Source organism: Varroa jacobsoni, unplaced genomic scaffold, assembly GCF_002532875.2.
Source record: "Varroa jacobsoni isolate VJ856 unplaced genomic scaffold, vjacob_1.0 scaffold_1419, whole genome shotgun sequence".
Classification (NCBI taxonomy): Eukaryota; Metazoa; Arthropoda; class Arachnida; order Mesostigmata; family Varroidae; genus Varroa; species Varroa jacobsoni.
In genome coordinates, this window is record NW_019214321.1 from 309,717 (window position 1) to 330,998 (window position 21,282).

General features: G+C 43.1%; 1 protein-coding gene across 6 annotated transcripts in view; it reads left to right on the top strand.

Moving 5' to 3' along the window:
* The window catches only part of Duox (dual oxidase), a 138,803-nt gene that overhangs the window by 71,850 nt on the left and 45,671 nt on the right, over positions 1-21,282 (top strand). For all 6 annotated transcript variants that reach the window (XM_022849678.2, XM_022849680.2, XM_022849681.2 and 3 more), the window contains 2 exons: positions 5,618-5,713; positions 16,941-17,102. In XM_022849678.2, coding sequence (XP_022705413.1) covers positions 5,618-5,713; positions 16,941-17,102 — 258 coding nt within the window. The remainder of the gene's footprint in view (positions 1-5,617; positions 5,714-16,940; positions 17,103-21,282) is intronic.

The window sequence follows — 21,282 nt, forward strand, 5'->3', positions numbered from 1 at the left end:
CAGTCGACTAACTCGAATGCGGTAAATGCTGCTCGTTAGAAGGTAGAGCAAAAGGACACGTCGTACATGAAAATGAACAAAAACCCTATTTGGAATATTGCTAATGTTAGTCCCTAGTAGAACAGTAATGGGACAGAATCGAACTCCGTGAAATGTTTAAGCGAAAACATTTAAACATATATATTAAACGGATTCACAGCCTAAGTAACATAGCGTAGGTGGGATTGATCTAGTTAATTTTTTGTGAATAATTAGTCTTTGATTGTGTAACATTGTTCTTTGTGGTAGACGAGTTAGTTCTACCTCGGGGTTCTTCTTCAGTGTCTGTGTACTATATGTAGCATCATCACGCCCATCTTATTCTCCTATCTACTTAACACGGTCATCTTTTTTAATCGGTAGAACTGGTTGACGCTGAATGACTACAGTATCGTACGGCCAAGGGCAATTCTAGCGAAGTTGGCTATCGAATTCTAGGTGTAGATGGGAAGCGAATCTTCCCGCTCTCCTTAGGGCCTGCGGCACATAGGCGACACACATCAACATAGTAATAAAAATGTTATAGGCTTTTTGACGTCTCGTCTCAATGTCACGTCTTGTTCGGCCTCGTCCAACAGTCGGTCGTATCTCTGTTGCCATAAATTGCTTCGTAAGTCGTAAGGTCGAAGATATTTTTTCTTCTATTCTTGCCTATTTATCGTAGCATGAAAAGCTGGAGAGTAGAACTGACTCAAAGCGAGAAGCTCAACACCCCGACCAACACTATGACGTGTTATTGAAGAGCAAATTACACCTATAAGGTCAATTTAATAGGTTGTTTGGTAGTAAGATTGCTAGGAAACGCTGATGAATAGAAGATATTTGATGATAGCTATATGATTTTGTCGTGTCAATGATGTCGATTACTAAACTGCAACATAAATGAATAGTGGTTTACTTTGATTAGTTCATGAGAGAAATAGGGATGTACAGGAGATCGTGTTGTTCTCTGAACCTGTGAGGTTCTTCCGTTTTGTATATTATGATAGGAGCTCACTGAGATTATTGACACACAACCTTCTGAGGGCAAGTTACTTTTTGCTTTATTTTTTTTGCCTTTAATCGAGAAAGGGCCGCTTCTCACCATCGCATCCGCAAAACAGCCAGCAAACCCAATAGGCTCTGCAGTCCCTGAAGGATCTTCAAAGCAACAATCCTCTTCTATACTTATGGTCGTCTTCTTTACGAGCTCATGGAATCCAGTGCGTAAACGGCACGGAAAAGCTCGGCTCCTAGGTAAAAAGCCGGGTCGCTATAGGTTCTGAGAAAATCTGCATAAACTTTTCAAAAGTGCTGGAAAGCACTGTGGGAACGGGACGAATGGAATATTATATCCAGCTGACAGGATTCGCGTTTACTAACGAACGGATAGCTCAAAGTGTTCACCATGTAGAAGGTGTGGAGAAATGTCGCTTTCACTCACGATCGTTTCAATATCCGATCACCTATGCGTCGTACGAGCTTTGACTATTCAGGATAAATTTTGGATAAGCTCTAATTTCATCGCCATTGTTAACCATGTCTTAGTACGTAATATTGCCATAATGTAACACACGTGGATCTTGTTTTATTCGAATTACCAGTCTAGCAACTGTCGACGCGTTTTTCGTGTCCAACAGTAGGAAAGATCAGTGGGCCAAAAGACTAGTAAGGTTTTTCGAAGCAAACTATGGGTGAGTGCACTGTCGGGCAACAAGCGGAAGTAAACGACCGTCCCGCGGCCAAGGTAGGTCTTTCTCCTTCAAGATAAAAACGTCCAGCTCATTCTACTGAGCTACGTAGGCACTGTGTGTGAAATCCTTATATGACGGTATTATGAAACATTGCCAGGGGCCAGCTGGGCTTTTGTCTTACCCGCTTAGTCCCAATGGGATCAATTTTTCTACTCCGTTGTAGACAGAGGCGAAGCAAAATCATAGACGCAAGGGCCGTAGATACCATCCCTTCGAATAGACAAAATATTGTCTAAACAGACCACATAGCGACAAGACCATATGGGTATTATAACGCGAGATTTTTTAAAACCGGTTACTCACCACGACGCTTTAGACGGATCTGCGTGAATCCACTTATCGTATCGGCGTAGGATCAACTCAAGGACTTAGCAGCGAAATTATCGAAGCGGACCGTATCGCCCGCAGCGAATAAACAACAGAAATTGAATTTTGCTGTTCCGTCACAACCGGAATAAACGTCATGCGCAACGCTGTAACGACGCCGGAACTTCTAAATAGAACAAAAACGTATTGGTTGACTGAGCAACAATACACTTAATGTTTCTAGCTACCTGCAGTGGCCTATTCAAAAAAATAGCGTCCCGACATGTGCCTGTGTAAAACGGTTTAATTGCATGTGCAAGATATTTGCAATTATTTATTAGGACACCCCAATGGATAGGCATGAGATAAAGCTTTGCGCTTTATTTCATGCTTATCCATTTGGAAATTAACTGGAAACACTGCCAATTGGATTGCGGTTCCTCGACGACGGAAACTCGAGAAGGCTTTCTACTTATGGCCATTCAGCAATCCGGCCTGAAAACGCGCAACACTGGAAGGCAGTATAAATTATGAAATTTCCTGAAATTCTCCGTTTATGCATAGCTTATCATTTGAACGAGCGCGTTTAGTGGACTTGTAAAGAAAGATAACGAGAGCGGTAATAGTTAGTAATTAGCTAGAAGTGAGACCATGCAAAAGCTTTTGAGGTATAAAACTTTTTCTGTGTGAAAATGAGAAAAAGGATTCGCTCGTCTAAACATCTAAATGATTACCATTATCAGAATGCTGCAAGAAGTTCGTCACCTACCCAAATGAACAGTAAGATAAAGGCTCACCTTTTGTCGGCGCTAAGTTTCCCCTGCCAAGTACTGATGGTTCAGCAAGTTACATTAGAAAAACCCACTGATAATTATAGTTTCGCCGCGTACATTGGCATCGCATACGTTGACTCTATCGCTGTTACTTGAGTGATAAGTTCACGTTGATTGTACGTGGACCCTTAACTACTTGCGTCCGCAGACAATGTCACGTTGGAAAAACGTTTGTTTAACCAATCGTATTCTGAGAAAAAAATCTGATTCTAGTAAATCACCGCTGCGGGTGTCATGAAAATGAACGCCAAATGGTTATCCTTTGCTACTGACCTAACGTAAAAAACGTAATTTCAAACTGGCCAGGCCATTGCGTTCCCAGACAAACCTTTTAAATTGCAGATATGTGTTGATATCAAAGGTGACAGCGGATTTAGAACTATCTTCAAGTTGTTTTATATTTTGGATTATAGTGGAAGGATTATGTGTATTTATTGTACAGCTGCCTCTTCTATCTGATCGTTTCGGCAGTTCTGCCTGATTGTGTACCTTGTTAATCCTTAAAAACTGACATGAACTTGGTAGATCATAATTTGTTCATTTTATGTGACCTGTTTGGCGAACCCATCCGCTTCGTCTTGTAGGCACGCATGAATGAAAAGCCAACTTGCATGATGCTAAATACTGCATTACGCTGACCGCTCAAGGTAATTAAACAACCCAGAATTCATCTTTGTATGACGGACTTTGTATGATTTAGAGAAGCGTATTCATCCCTTATATTAGTACAATTTCAGTAGCTTTTAATAAGTCAATGAAATTCATTTGGACCGTTTATTAAGACCCTTTGTCTACTCTGTATCAGGGTGTATTTATGTATTATCGCAGCATATTTCTCCATTTTCTTTGCCATATCTCTCGTCCGGCTTAATACATCTCTAGATGTTGACTTTGACATCCAGTACCATCAGTACTCCATCAGATGGCTGACTTTTGCCAACAGAAATCAAGACGTGTTTACGTCCGGATTCGAACCTAGACCGCGATGTTACTCGCTAGGCCATCGCGAAGACAGCACGATACATTTTCTTGGCTCCCTTGTCAATGTTCAGTGTCAAGCAATTTAATACTCTTCCTTTTCCCTTGTTTTCGTTGTTATCACCTGATAAAATCGTTACGTTAGCATCCCATATAAGCAGCCTGACAGTTCTTTCTCGCTTGAACGGACTTGTTCCCGACGCAACAAACCCATGTAACTTTATCGACATGAGCTTCAAGTTTTCGCTGGTAGCCGAAGTAAGAAGAATCGCAATAGCCACGACCCGATGGGGATGAACAAACACTCTGTCATGTGATTACTGCCAAATAGAATGGTGCTTGTAGCGCTCGATATAGCAACTGCGTTGGATACTAGCAGAAGCAGCACGTGTACCCTTGTGATAAAGAAGATAACACTACAGACAACCCTCCTCTAATACATTGTAGGCATAACGTACATTTATGTTTTCAACAATCGTCAATAAGAAATGGGGCAGCAACGGCATGGATACAAAGTGGCCACGGTGGAACCAACTACTGACCCAGGGCCAGCAGGCGTATTCAACAGATCTAAGTAGACACAAACATGGAATGTTGAAAGCGCACGTAGGAAATAGTTTGTGCGTAAACAAAAGGTTTTCAATTTTTTACGCATAAGTTCAGATATACTCATGCGCAGCTACACTGCGGTCAGTGAGTATATCGCAAAATGATATATACATACAATACAATGTATATATTTCACTTGTGAATCACCCACTGACTACAGTATGGCCCTGCGTATGTACATACATACGCAGGGCCATACTATATATATAAGGTATTTGCGCGCATGCCTTCATTTGCCAGATTTTCTATTAAAGTAGAACCAGCTATCTCTGCAACAAAGTAATAAGCCTATTATGGCTAGAAATCGTGCGTCGTTTTTGCACTTTCAGCGAAAATCGGCTATTATGTGACATCTTCGCGATGAACGAATCCTCACTAAGACTAAAAACTTAATTTTTTGCCTGAAGTCAATGGAGTACCTCTCGTCGATTTTTTAGCTGAAGAAGATCTCCATGGCGCAAACCGGAAGATCCTCCATAGGGCTTAGATACTACGAAAGGTTAAAAAATTCACTGAAATATCACAAGAAGTAATTTTTGACACACCTGGATCACTAGTACATAAACTAGTGGCCATTTAAAAATGGCCATTAGGAGATTAAAAACTGAGAATATCAATTCCCGATTCAGTTGTCTAAGTAAGTTTTGTTTGTTTGAAACTCTTCGTACCGACAATGACATCTCCAGCACAAACCGCGCCCTATAGATATGTATATATTGGAGGTAACAAGAATTTCTAATCTTCCTCATACTATAATACTTTTCTATACAGAATTTTTTTAAATATACAAGCCTGTATTGCATAGGCGTATCGTAAGATCTACTAAACAGCTTTTATATGGCTAGTGTACCTAGTTAAAACCAATGTTTTTTTTTGTTTTACTCAGCTAGAACGTATACGCACAGACTCTACATGGATCAATGATAACTTTTTTTTTAACGATTTCTCTGCTTTGTACGCACTATCCTTAGCTCATAATCATGATCATAGTATATATGGTTCTAGTTGAGTTAGCTAGCCAATAGCTGCTAGGCTTAGAATGCTCTACTAGTTGCTGTAGTATCTAATCAACTATAGCTACGTGTATAATGTTCTTTTGTGACTTTTCTATTTTTACAGTGAAACAGTATCCGCCTGCTCGGCATGTTCACGCGGAGAAACAGCGTTATGACGGCTGGTACAATAACCTTGCTCATCAGGATTGGGGAGCTGTCGGTGAGTGTTTCTCCAACTAGTTGATCCTGCTTCGTACGAGACGTGCGCATCCGTCGTGCGAATAGATAGAAACGTTGGAAAAACAACAGAGCAATATTGAATGCTCTAATAGGTCCAGCTGCTGCTTTCTGCAGCAGATGCATATCTTTATGAATCCATGTAAACAAATATGCTGTACCAAATGACATACGCTTCATTTGTTCCTGGCTTACTTCATCAAACGGTATGAGGACATCTTTCTAATTTTGATCTAGCTGCATCTATACACTGATCGTTAGGAATAAAATGCAAGCGAAGTTATGCCTAACCACACTAATTTGGCCATCTTTGACTGCCTCCACATCAAGCGGATAGAACACCGAGCGGACACGCTGAAGGCTTAAAGGCCTGAAGTTCTAATATAAATTTCCGTCCGGCTGGGCAGGCCGTTTTCTTGCAGTCAGAGTTTGTCTTTATAATTTTGGATGTCTAGTAATCATCTCGTATCGATAAGTGATAAATCGCACCGTAACGTAGGAGTGGCGAACTGTCCAAGAAACCTTTGAAATTGGTGGAATTTGGCTAAAGCCCAAGTAATTTAATCGATTTCTTGATACTGAGCTTCATATATAACCTCTGCAGAGCTTTCCTTGTCGCACGTTAATAAATAGTTTCACAAGCTATGTCTTACTACATAAAATCGCTGAACTTGTTTATCTGGCTGGATAGAAAAAATGCGACAGGTTTGAAGACTCTTATCCACAATACAAAAATAATGAGCGCCACTTCAACACAGAACGAATTTAGGCAATCTTTATATATTTCTCTAATTGCTTCACCAAGGCTCCGTTTGGACGTCCGTAACGTCCGGCCGATGAGTAGGCACATAACTATTTGAATACATTTTTATGTTAGAAATTCATGAGTGGTGGTGCTAGCAACAGCAACAGTAGTAGTATTTGATTGAGTTCCAAAATGCTTGTTTAACCTCCATAAGGCCCACTCCGTAGGCCTCCGCCCATTGTTTTTGTTGCTAGTGTTGTTGTTGTTGTTGTTGTTGTCGTCGTCGTTGTTGCTGCTCTTGTTGTTGCCTATTCAGAAAGTATCTCCGTGAGTCGCAAAATCGTACAGCGCACTCGAGTGCAGGACCCGCCTCAAACTCCGCGCACCTATACATGAGTGCACCCCTGAGCTTGCTTGATACTCTATTAGACTGCCAGACAAGATGGAATAATTTATGGTGCTTTCGCGCCCTCGACACAAATTGTTTCAAATACACAACGTACTTATCATACTGCCCTCAGAGGCATGTGGCTGCTAAAGGAGTGTGTTACAGTGGCAGTGCCCATGGACCGATGAACCCTGCTGCCTTCACACACAGACTAAAAAAAAAACTTGTTTTTTGTGTAAGCTATTTTCTGCAAAAGTAATGACAGATATAAGATCGTTGCTTTCTAGCGGTTTAAAGTAGCCTCTAGAAGTAGGAAAAGATCTACGGCAGTGTGTTTAATGTACACTAATTCGATGTAAATTTGATTGAAATTAGTATACACGATACGGGGCCGGAATACGTTCAGTCTTTTACGAAATTCCACATCGGCCCGAATAGGTTCGCATCGCACCATATGTTATAGGTAAAAGATGAACATGTTATTATTGAGTTCGTATAAAGCTCAGGCTGTTGATCAGCACTTGCGCTACCACTAAAAGCAGGAGGATCAGAAGTACGATCAACAACAACGGCAAGCCCAGCAGACGTATTTGCTTCAGCTACGGTCACGTTCGGAGCGGACGCCGGGCGCACGTCTCTATTGCTCCTCTATTTGTCTGTTATAAAGTTTTCATGTATTATAGAGGAAAAACATGGCTAGATTGAGAAAGAAAACGGAACGGCGAGGTCGGTCGTTGCGGACAGATGGATGCCAAAGAGAAATATAAGGCTATCGGGAACAGGTATGCGTTGCTGTCATTCACCCTAATATAACAGTAGGCCTAGTCCTATCTGTGAAGATCAGGCTCCCGTATTGTATTTCTTGCATTTATGGCAAGCAAGTGTGTTTGTATCAGGAGTTGACCAGATCAGAAATGGTACATACTGAGGAGAGAGCGGCTGGACCTACTGAGAATTACTTTCGTCTTTCTAATAAAAGTATGTTCGACGAACAATGATAAAACCTGTTTGATATTTTCTCTCTATTAGAATATAAATGTATGCTGGTGCGTTATCAGCATAGATAAACACTGCGTAACTTTCGATGTTTTTCTGTTTACCACAATTCATTATGGTTGATAACCCTGACTTGTGGCGAATCAATGTCTTATGTCTTTGGCCTTACATTTTGTTCCGACAATCTCCTCTTGATCAGTGAAGAGAATATTTCCGTCCATGTGGATACAGCTTCGTACCGTTGGGCTGCCTCTTGGTAATCGTGTTTTGCAAAAAACACAAGTGTTTTTTTCGTCGTTTTCCCATGCTTGTATTGTATCCACGGTTTCAGCAACAGTGAATAACAACGAAGGACTATTGCGATTGCTTTTTTTTTGTCGTTGTTAGCTCAGCTAGCTTGGTTACTTCAGCGTTCAAGGGGAAGGAAGATTGTTTGTGTGTGGAATAAACCACTTCTCCATTTTCCTGTCCTGGGTCCGATCGCGACTGGAGACAGTGGTCCCGACGCTGACGGCATCTGTGCGTACCGACACGAAGGGTTTTTACTCACGATATGGTAGAGACGTTACCGCTAATCTGTCACACTGTCCATAGTATAGCAATTTTCACAAGAATATTAATGCAGAGGCCATTATAATGGCTTCCATGAGACTAGGAAGCATTACAGAGTTCGCAGCATGTCATCGTAGGTTCCACTGTAGGTCAATGGGCAATTTAAAAACAAAACAATCTAAAGAGCAACGAGTAAACCGGTAATCAGCAACGCCTGCGAAGTCAAACCAGCCTTGACTACCAAAGGTTTCACGAGATGGGTGTGTACGTGTATGTGTACAGGAAGAATGTACTGGCCAAGGAAGGACACAGTGGCCTTTATTAATGCAATGTAGTCCCCACTATTTGCCTGAAACAGCCTAAGAACGAATGGATCCGTTTGCACCGGAACGGCAAATCCTGATGACGTGAGCTGATGGTCGGCCGATCCAACGGATTTGCAGTGAGCGGCTCTAACATCTATACACGTAGATACATTTACCTAAGGCCGCTGTGACGACGCGGAAAGCTTTCGCTACCTTTTGACTTACCACCTGGTAATCGACGCCTTGGCCACTCGATTCAATAAGCCGCACATTTTTTTCTGTCCGAATGGTTCTCTTGGTCCATTTTCGCGGCCTTTTTTTGGCATTGCTGAGTTGTCCGAATGTGCCTGTTGCTTTCTTAGTTTGCAGCGATCGCTATAACTATAGAATACAGGTGGCGTAATACGTTAATAATTACAGTATGGTAAATATTTTTTCACTCTCTACTCCTTTCCGTGAGCGCCATCCTATTGGAGCACCCATAGATGACCGCACGTACAAACACAGTTTTAAATGAATGGGTGACTCGACGCGACGTCGTAGCTGTTAACACAGTGGTCGTCTTGCTAACAACTCCTCGGAGGGAATCCAATCGAGGCACTGAGGTCTAAGACCTCGGATTTAAATAGTAAGCAACGGCGAGAATATTACAGCTCATCCGCTACCGGACGGGAAAATCAGCAGGAAACGGTAGCCGTATCGGCTTCGAAAACCTCAGATTGGTTTGAGCTTTGGCTGCCAAGGCCAGAATGCTTAAGCATATCTCCGGATATTCGTGTCTGCGCTTACTACACTTGTAACAACGACGCCTGCCAATGCAAGTAATCTGACCGCAATCCGTCAGCTATAATATTTTATCTTTGTCCCGTATATATGATAAGAAATAAGCTAGGATTCTACGTTAGAAAGGTAGTTCTAGTCGAAATAGTGTGTTGTAGCAATCTTGATAGTAACGAGATCATATTATTCGTCCATGCTTGTCCTAAATCGCCTCCCGTTTCCGTAGCGTCAAGACAAGTTACAAAGTTCCGCTCGAACCCGAAGTGGTAATGTGAAATTTCTACGACAGCGCACAGAAAATCGATTTTACAGGGCACAGCAGAGTTAACCGCAGACCACTGTGTGATCAGCGACAGTATTTGATTAGCAATGATCTCCGCGAATACTCGATTTGGTTTATCCAGGCGCATTTACGTGGACTCAGTCTCCATGGGCTACTTGGTATCAGGATCATCTTTTTTTGCCTTTTTTTTTTCACTAAAAATCGGATAAATTATCTATCTACTATTATGTACGTATCTGTGTGTGTAGGCGTATGGTGATCAGAGTGAGGGGATCAAAACAACAGCGACTCCCTCAATCAGTGTACCGCCGAGCTGAGACTAGTCTCATCGAGACGCGGATGATGACGACTCTAATATGATTGCTCGAACTGGACTAAGTAAATGACAATGGGTTAACGATTATTTTTTGCGCTGGTCTTTACTAGCGCAACAACTTCCATGAAAGGCGTCTAAATTGACTACAATGGCATCGCAGTTCCTGTTGTTGGATCGCCTATCTTTATACTATAAACGGACGACGTGAGATGGTCGTTGTACGTTACGATAGTATAGCCAGTGTTCTCAATATAGAAACGGTTACGACCTGAGGCAGTTATTACAATACGCTAGGACGAATTATCTCAACATTAGTTTTCGTTACATACGCAAAATATGTGTGCTTATACACACCCATATATACACACGTCCGAACTGATTATTACAGGGTGACTGAAATTGGACTTCAATCTAAGTCCGGCGTGTTGCCATGCAGAGTTTGGTACGAGCACATTAGGAAATTAGTCGAGTGTTTATTGCCCGTCGGGGCCGCTGACTAAAGCCGAAAAGGTTCAAGTTCTAGGATATTGAATAGGATATTAAAAAACCGAAACCGGCGTACATACTTCACGTCCTTCTAAATTACTGAACGAAACACATTCATCAGCTTTGCGGACTTTCATTTCACAGAGTCCTTCCTTGATGGTCACAATTCATGGTCTAGTTGTTGGTTCTTCTCTAGGTTTTTTTGTTTGAAACAGTTTTTACTAGTATCCTAATGCTGTCGATGAACGTCTTCTGTCGACCTCGACTCGACAACAAAAACGGGTAGAAAATAACTGATACGCCGAAGTATGTCTCCAAAAACAATAAAGTTGATAACGACGAGACCATCGTTTCGCGGCCCCGTTGTTGTTGACGGCTTCGCTTGAAGTCGATAGTCCAGGGGCAGTTTTTGCCAATGAATTTTAATCACGTCCGTTTACCAAAAGAGACAGTCTACTTGCCTAGATTGTTGTTGTCATGACTAGCTTTTGTTGCTGTTGGCGTCAGTAACGGCTAGTAGCAACGGCGGCGGGCCAGCGTCAGAATGAAGTGAGTGAGAATCATGGCTGATAACTACGTATGGCTAGGTTACGCCTCGCCGCTCAGAACGCATTCGATGAGCATTTACTAAGCGAGCCCACAGTTTGGCATGGGTTTGAAACTGGCCCGGGTTGTCTAATGGGCAAACGACAAAGAACAGCGTCGAACGGTACGTACAGCAGAACAAAGTATACATTCGCTAAACGTATTTAATCTTCTAATGCCCACCAACATGAGCGAACGCAACGGGAGTTACATGCACTTCTTTGAACCTCTATAGCTTTAACCATAATCAGGTCACACTGAGACAGTGTACGCCGAGCTGCTTCAATGATGCCGTATTCTTGCCTTCCAACTAACATTCGTGTTCAACATTGTCATATTAATTAACGATCAAAATCCTTTTAATAACGGTAATTAGCAATTCTTCTTCATTCAGCTGTTAATAGATGCACTTCTCTAAAAAGAAGATTTTTGCCCCGCTTTAATTAACCGAATGCACGGTAGCATTTGGATTCTTTTAATGATTGCTTGCCACAAGTTTGTTCCATCTTGAAGAGAGTCTCATGCGCTCATAGCCTGTGGGCGTGGACCTACCTAGATATCAAGCGCCGTATACAAAAGCACACATAGAACAGGCACTATTAGACAAACCAGTCGTTCTTAACCTATTGTACTATAATCGTCCTTGTGCTTTCGTTCCCCATTAGCTAATGAACAATCACTGATAACAACTATCAACAAACAATCAGCTTGTTTCGATCATTGCCGGTTCAATGTGGTCAGTGCGTCAGTTAAGTATCTTTCTGAAATCGTCTATCGATATACATATTGTCTGCCAGGCACACTTATGGAAAACAAAAGCAAACCTTTACTAGGGGCAAATTTACAATACAAGCTTTTTTTGATGAGCCATATGTATAGGGTTTATAAGCTAACATTTGTGTTAGCCCCTCCGGTGAAACTAGTTCTATCTATAGCTAGCGTATCTCTTTTCCCTTTTTAACGACTATTCATATTGAATTGATCGCTGTCTAAAGTCGATTGACTAATCTACTGATTCCAACTGTTATCATAAGTGCTCGCGCGAGAACCGTATCAACGAATAAATGTTCGACAATAACAGCGAACCTCCGCTGGCTATAAGGTTCTTGTAGGCACCTGTGACAGAGTAACTGGCAGAAGAAGGGACACACGCGTGCGTGCACACACCGAATCGTGCATGTGGACAACGGGCAAAATCATGCAATCAACAAGCAGCAGCTGTCTAAACAACACTGCACAGGTTTGGCCTCTAATAAATCTGTTGGGGCACCACTGTTACTAACCAAATACTTGCTGTTCATCCATTGCATCAGCTGATATAGCCGGGACGGCGCTGGTGGGAATGCTAACGTAAATAATACCAGCTATCGCAAAATTCCTGCCGGGTGCGCGACTGCCAAATGTCAGCAAACGTCTGCCCTCTGTTACGTTCGATTTCGCTGGCGGTAAAGGTGACTTGGTCTGGTTCAGGCGTCGCGCTCCGCGTCCCTGACCGTTTACCCACTCACGGATAGTAACAAATTGTGACGCTTTTCCATGCATCTCCGTGTTATAACAACGACGACGAAAGTGTTCTGACGTGCGCCAGTTCGATAAAGCTGTATTGTTCTACCGTTTCGGCTTTCATCAATCAACATGAAACGGTGAACACTTTGAAAGAAAGCGTCGCTATGTTGACTGATAATAAATCACGTCAAACGCTGTGGATTTTATACGAAACGTGCTAGTTAGTTGAAACAAGGTATAGCTTAGCCGGTGTTTCAGATCGCAAGAGAAATAGGCGCAGAAAATAATTTGAAAACATTGAAAGCACATTCTGATTGCAGCGTTGGCCATGGCCATCTGTGCTGAACCAATTGACCTATTTTTGCGGCACAGAAAGTAAACATCACAGAATTTATAACATCTCTGTGTTATAAGCAATTGTCGTTGCTACAAGTTTTTTTAAAGATGCTTCCCAATGCAAGTTCACCTGGCCAGCAAATAAATGCTCTTTCATCTCCTTAATTACGCCGTTATAGCAACTGCGACAATTATTCTATGACATAATACTCTTTACTGTGTACTAGTACGCTTATAATCACGGTCTCGGCCCTTTTGCTCTGCTTAAGCCACGCGGTTAAGGCTAATCCGTTCATATTCATATAGTAGGCTAAGCACATGAAAGCGTTTTTGGAACTTTCTCAGAAAAACATCGAGGCAAACATTAGTCACCATCAGAACCGCTAAGAGGACGCTACGGAAGCAGTCGTTTTGACAGTCGCAATGGAAGTACCCAGATCGCCGTTGAGTTTGGCAGTCGGTATGACGAGAGAGCACAGCCGGTAGTCCATAGTCGACGCCAATGACGTTCCACGTAGAGCACAAGGCGTTTTCGGTTTCGAAATCAACTGCTGTCCACCTACATGAACGACCTTCCCAGCTACTGGTGGAACTCACAAGGAGTCGCCTGACTGCATACCTATTTCAGCCGGAAACAGTGCCAGCGCATTTTGCCTCGAATAGCACATTGCTCTGCCGCGGAGTAAGTGGGACGCGCCGATGAGGGGTGACAGAGATGGAGTAAAACTAAACTGTTACCCCTCACCTATTGGAAGTAGTACCTCTTTGCAGATATGTTCCCCTATGGGTATTAACCCAACGGGAACTGGGGTCTACTGCCAAGTACAGAACAACAGTAGTGTTCGGCTAAGGGAGTGAAGAAGTCTGCGGGAAACATGTGGGAAATGTAAGGGACGTGCAGTGAATGAGTTCACCAATGCAATATCATGCTAATGCCACCTGCCCTACCGTGCGCGAAGCTTGGAGCAGTGAGGCTCCTGGTACCAATGAAGGCGGCTATAAGACTACGGCTCCAGCTACCGTGGTAGGAAGCGCAGGATACAACCGGAAAGCATAGCCGCTCTGGGCATCCGCAGCGGCAGTCTGGCTGGACCATTCAGGAACAAAAGATTCCAAATCTTGTCCAATAGGCCTTTTTTCCGTGGGGGAGGGGGGGGGGGATACGGGACAGCCAGCTAGACAAGCAAAGTTGGCAGTGGTGGCTCCACTAGTTTGGCACTTCGTCGGTGTTCTGGGTGCGTTAACGTCCACCATGGCGTGGCAGGCCAACATTTTTAATTGTTACTATTAACGAATGAAAGAGCAAACAAAAAACAGCAGGAAATGAGAAAAACAGACAAAGCACAGGGATACATCGAACAATAGAAAGACGAACCAGACGAATTGAGTGGATTTCTAGACTTGAAAGAGAGCACCATAACAATAATAATAATACGCCCCGAAAACCAAGCAATAGCAGTAAAAAATACGGGAGCGTACTAATGGGCAGACGTTGCAGCACTACTGATCTTGCACTGAATTGGTTGTCTGTGGAGTTCGAATAACGTTTGGAATTATACGCTATTGTGTGTAGAGAGCGCAAAAACGGGTAGACAACCATTCTAGTGAAGGTGATGGAACAGAGTAAAGCGGCGAAGGCAGAATCTTAAAGTTCTTAGAAGCTTTACAGAGTGTGATTGTGTGACCTGAGTGAGATCATTTCTCATGGTTGACGCGATCAAATAGAACCTGTTATGTATTGCTACACAGTCGATAGGCAATAGTTATGCCAGCGTGTAGTCGAGTGTGTCGAATAGGTAGGTATTCGGCCTGAGGTGGATTGAGCCGAAGCCATTGGTGGCTGCTGATCTTCCCGTCGAAGGGAGGAGTTCATTTCGTCCTACAATAGTCAATTAGTTATAGATGAACGAAAGGGCAAATATGCATTGAAATGATGCGGCCAGAAAACCGATAGTGTTACAGCTGTTATGATGACTGGTAGTGTGCTAGCAGTTTGGACCTCTTCAACCGAGGCACGTTCAGCAGAGCCTGCTATGCGTAATATAAATTTGACTAAACGACTGGCTGAATTTCGATTGATATTCAGTGGCTAACACCGGTCACAAAGCAGCTTAATCATTATTTCCTATTTAATTTACTTTAGAGACATTGTGGGGCACAAAAACAGCTGTTTCGATATTTCTTCATTAAAAGGCAATATGCTCAATGATAAAACCCTTCATTGGCATATGTTATCGTTTCAGCCATGTAAAGTCTATCTTATTCTGTAAAAATCTTAGGAAACCAATGACTGCATTTGCGCTACTAGTAAATCAGACAACTGTTCCTTATGTAGCATGCGCCTCTGTGGCATCTCGTCTCCGTTACGGTGAATACGCACGTATTGCGATAGACATGATTAAAAAATCCACGGAATTGACAATTGCGCCGTAATTATTAAGGTTAATTTAAATATATATTAGCGATAGAACGCAACACATATTTAACGAACTCGCATATACTATGTAGCACCATACAATGGAATTGGATGCGAACGTCCAACTTCGCATTACGTACATCCACCGCATGTTGTCAATGTATTGGACGACAATATGTTGAAAGGTGATGTCAAGGGGCGAGGCTCCCTGTTTCCCGCGTTATCCTGTACATTTCTCCACCAATGGAGATACTTTAGAAGGTCTCTTTCCTTACCGAACGCTTAGAACTTCATCGCTACTCTCCTCTTTACAGCGCCGTTGACAGCGCGCCACATAGGATGATGGATACCGGCGCGCACGACATCTATTTACGTCGACATGGTAATCCGGTAACTTGGCTTAAGTGTCGCATATTGGACACGCGGGAACAAACGGCCAACGTTAACAACGACGGTCTTAAAAAATAGGAAACGCATACCATATCTGAATAATCGAAAATCTTTAGGTAGTCTTGTAAGTAAGAAAAAAAGACTACTTTCTCTAAGTGGTAGACATTAAATGTTTCGACGCTAAACGTAAACATGTATTGATCCTATAGATTTCTACCTCATGATCATATACTATGCATGTATTACAACGGTGCGTTCAACGGATAACTGGCCCGCCTAAACGCCTGTGACATGGTCTGTTTCTAATATTCAATAATATATGTTACCCATATGAAACCCATAGTGCTTGTTTTGGTGAACTGCCATTCTACCAAGCGGGAACAACATGAACGTATAGTTGTTTAATTATACGTTTTTAATTATTATAAATTATCGCAAAGCAAAAAAAGACAGCGGTGCCAGCTATTGTTTTACTGTATCTGTTTTCCTACTCGGGCAATATTCTTTTTCATATTTGACAAAATTTGACGGCTTGCCTAAAGACGGGCAATGTGGTAGCATCAAGATGGTGGGCATACAACAAAAACGCACCAAAGTCATCATCGTTGAAAGACGCCGTTGTGACAATCCTTTCTTTACTTGTTGTATGTATATACATCGAGTATATTTAATTACTTTTGTATGTTATGATGTTTTTATTAATCAAAATCTCCCCGAGTGCCTACTGATTAGCCATGTTTTAGTCCTATCGAAGCTGGGATCGACCTGGTGCACAATGCTACACTAGATACACTAAATATTTACCCTAAAATTTCACGCGTAAAAGCTTAAACGATTAAAACGTAAACGTTTCACGTACGAAACAAATAAATGGACCATTTTCTTAGCAAACCTTTGCGTACATTGGTCAATGAATATAGTAAACAACCCAGCAGATCGGGGCTTATTACCCGGTTTGGACTTTTTTTCTACAACTGGACTTATTGAACATGTTTTGTCAGTGCTCATAATGTACCATCTTAAATACACCGTTTTATGTAAATCACATTCTAACGCAAATACAGTATTTATTGATAAAATATTCACATACCAGTAACTTCTAAATTATTTTTTTGATCGTTTACAGAAAGTCAGCTGGTGCGTAAGGCTCCATCGTCGTATGCGGACGGCGTGTACATGCTGGCTGGAGAGGACCGGCCAAGTCCGCGGATTCTAAGTCAGGCTCTCATGAAAGGCGAAGATGGTCTTCCTTCGGTTCGAAACCTCACCGTGCTCTTCGTCTTCTTTGGTACGTGTCAAACCACTCGATTTCATCGATGCTATGAATAAGGGTTCTTAACGAGTGAAAGGTTATCGTCCTTGTACTGATTATAAGGCTTACTTATATCGAAGCGAACTGACTTAGTCATGTACTCGTGATAGCTTAGTAGTAATAGATAATGTGTTGGCGGGCTAATATTTAGGGTACTTAGTCGTCGAGGTTCAAATCTGGGTGTCGACACATTTCGTTTCGTGCTGGGAGCCAGTCGCCTGATGGAATGCCCAACGACAGTGCCAGACATGAAATTCGGAACATGTAGTTTCTCTTAGTTTTGTCGTTGGCAGGAACGAGCTCTACACATATATAATCGTCGAAGTGTATTTATTCGCATAAACTATAATATTTAATCAATTACAACTCAGCTTGTTCGGTGAGATATCCTGATTCCGTATTCTTTAGTGTCCAATGAATCCAATCTCACGCAACGCTATCTAGCCACGCGATTTCCTCGTGTCCGTGTGTGACCTGATTGCACTATGTACAAACCTCTAAGCCTTGAAGCGATCAAGGGCGTCGGGAACAGGGCCACATAACGAGGTCCCTCGTCATCCTGGCGTATATCTTGTTGTTGAGATAGTACAAGTAGCGATATCGACTGTTCTTGCCGCCCAGGAAAGTCCCTGTTCACCTTTGTATAACAGGGGATTCGCAGGTTTGCTGTCACTGCAGTAGAACGGAACGTACCCTCGCGGCCGTCTTTAGCGAGCTGGCGCACGCCGCATTGACGTACGTGCACACGTGCTCCAACCCAAATTGCTCTGTTCGGAACTTACTGTGCCATTGTAGGGCAAACAGCCAGAAAATACCAGGGCTTCAGCTACCCGCGGAAGCTCGGGCTGCAACTTTTTTGGGCTAAAGCAATAAAGAATATCCTGTCCGAATAAAAAGCCGTCCACCTTCCAGCCCCTTCGCAGCACCGCCATAACTGAAAGTCGAAGATGTGCCAAACGAGTGCACCCCCGCACAACCCGCGAGGAAAATGGCGCAAGGAGGGCAAAAAGGAATCTGCGTAAAACAAATGTGGCTGATGAAAACAGTTGGCCATCTCAAAAGCAGAAAGATGGCAAGAACCAATTTATAATTATGTTTAAACGTCCTCAAATCAACTTAAATAGGCTGTGATGCTAGTGATATGCTCTGCAAAGCAGCACACAGAGATTAAGCATAGATATTTGCATGTCAAGCGAGCAAGAAAAAGTGACGAACAGACAACAGCGCAGAGGTAGCGGTGTGTGATGGACGGCCCGTGGCAATAGATTAACGATACCGGCAGAAGCCCATAGTGGAAATTGCACCTGCATACAGGCGCTAAGTCCTGCCGAATCGAGGAAAAAATGAATGTAAATACCATCTAGCGGAATCAACCGATAATGTAAAACCGTGCAGGGAGAGCCTCAAAAGAGTCATTCCGATGGGGGATCATAATGTGGCAGTAATAGAATATGGCGGCCAAGCACTCGAAAAATGGCGTCCAAGAAGAAGCGACAGCAGTCTTTCTCGTCCGCAGACATCAGCAACCTTTTATCGACCAAACGATTGTGAGGCGCAATGCCCCTCCCAATATACAAATGTGACAAGTACCCGACGCCGAGCCGGGCATGAGTGGTCCTTAAGATACAGACCGACGAAGATCTATGCAAGAACGAGCAATTGGCAGAAGAGACACCATATCGCAAACCAAGGAGCACTAGCTAGAGCTCTGAATCAGGCGGAAGAACCAGAATTTCTCACCGAAAACCCCATATACTGAGAAGGCGTAAGAAAACTGTCAAACGGAAAGAGCTAGCAAAGGAAGTGGAAACCAATAACCTCAGACTCTGCTGTAAATTGGCTACAAAGAAACTAAGCATAAAAGTCCCTCGCCAACCGGTTGATCACGCTAAAAACATACTAAAACAGTCCGCTATGCGAATCATGCGGATTCGAATTGGCGCGGAGAATGTCCCTGAAATTACTGCGAAAGAAATTGAAAGCGCAAAGTAACGACGGGCAACAGGCAATGCACTGGATCCACACGGAGTGCCTTCTGAAGCATAAAACTGTTCGCCAAAAGATGGCCGGAACTGGCTGACTAGTTCAGAGATCTGGTAACCCAGCCTCTCAGAGGAAAACGTTTTCTTAGGATCCATAAGGAGGCGAAACTGGTGCTGATTCCCGAATCGGGAGGCGAAACCGGCCCATTGGCAGACTGGCCCGTTGAATACGACGGCGAAGATAATGAAAGATATAATCGCTGCCAGATTAGCGAAAGAAATGAAAGAAAGGAGGGCCCCATCGAACACCCAGTGTGGACCTTGCAAACCTCTACCCAAACCGTTCCAAAAAGTTCTTAGCAAGGCGCATCAAGAACAAGCAGAAAAACCTTGCGAGAATAAATTTAACCTAACCCTACTCTTATACGTTGAAAATGCCATCAATAAAGCCGGCTGGCAGGTAATCATGATGACATCAGAAAAGAAAGGGATATCCCCCTTTCAAAGGTGGATCATCTCATTCTGCCTGGATGACAGTAAATTGGATGAGATCGGCTGCGAACAAAGGCAGATCTTAGAAGGAGTCCTTCAAAAATCAATATTCGGCGCAACGTTGTGGAACTTGGTGTGCGATGACGTACTAGCAATACCTGGCTGCCAGGCGGGATCGTAATATATGCGGACGACCCAGCGATGCTAGGGGCGGCGGGAGCGAAATCGAGGCCGAAGAACAGGACGAACATCGCTTTGGACATGATTACACCAGGATGAAGGATCATCAGCTAAGGGTGGCACTGGAGAAAAGTGAGGCTATACCCCTGAAGGGTAAGAAGAGAGTGGGAAAGGTCGACCTTAGGCTCGACCCCTCAAGATTAACCGAACGGCCAAGTATTGAAGAGTAATACTGGATACAGAACCAACAAATACGGTCCATGTTAAATATCCGAGTGGTTTAACTAGCAAGATGAGCGGTGAATTTGACACGGCTCATGCCCAGAGTTTAAGGGGCAACCGAGGGCACGAGACGGCTACTGGCCTCAGCGGCGGAATCAGCCGCTTGCTACGCCTTCCCAGTCTCGGAAATATGGCTTGAAACAAAAAGGGCAACAGAAATACACCTCTATTCGCTTAACGGGAGTGGTCATTAGGTTTTCTACGCAAAATGGCTTCATATGAGAGCAGATAGTGGAGGTGTGAGGCTTCACTGGTAAACCCCGAGGTTTAGTTATGATGGTTAGTATCACGGATGGATTAAACCATTTGGTGCGGAGACAAGTTATATTTGCCTAGAGTCCGACACATTAGGGGGAGACCTTGGATCGAAACTACATTCGCCTGTGCGTGAATAAAAAACATTCTCCCTCTACTTATCAAAAAGAAACAGTTAATGCACCGCGAAGTGGTCGGTATCGTTGTATAGGTTCGAGATGATCAGGCTAATGGGCTGGCCCTAGACCCGAGCCGTACTCCCATCATCGAGCTGGATAATGTTCGGATAACACGGAACTAGCACAGGCCGCTGAGAGTGCTCTCACTTGTAAATGGCAGCCTCCGCGAGGTACCTAAACCAACCCAGCACATGAAGTTACCCTCGCCATGGTGAGAAAGTTAGTGAAAGGTGCTGATCTTACCGTTTTTCTAATACTGCTGAAATTACTCTAAACTCGAGCTTCACAGTCGGCTCTTCTAGCAGGGTCCGCTTGACACTCTTGAACTTGGCAAACGTCTTGCAGGCCTCTTTGTAGCGACACAGGTTTTTTCTGGCGAGCCTGCTTCTCGCGGAAGAAAGTATTTGTACAGCTTCATCGTGAAGCTTTCCTACGTCTTCTTTGCACCGATCTTGAAAACGAACCAAGCTTGCGCGGTTCCTTACAAATTTCTACGCGCCTGCCTCACCACCTGGTGGCCATTTTCATTTCCTTGGCAGCGCTCAAGCTCCTCAGCTCATAGCGATGTCTCCATATATATATATATATATAAATAATCTAAATTGACTATAAAATGGTAATATAATCATCATTCTTTTAATATTTGCTTGTATATTTTTAGTAGGTCCATTCATTTCTATTTATTTTTAAATTTTAGTGTTAGCTTATTAATTACTATTACTGTTTTCTCTCAATGAATGTTTTGATCCGTTCTCAGAGACGGACGTTCGGCACTATGATATATTA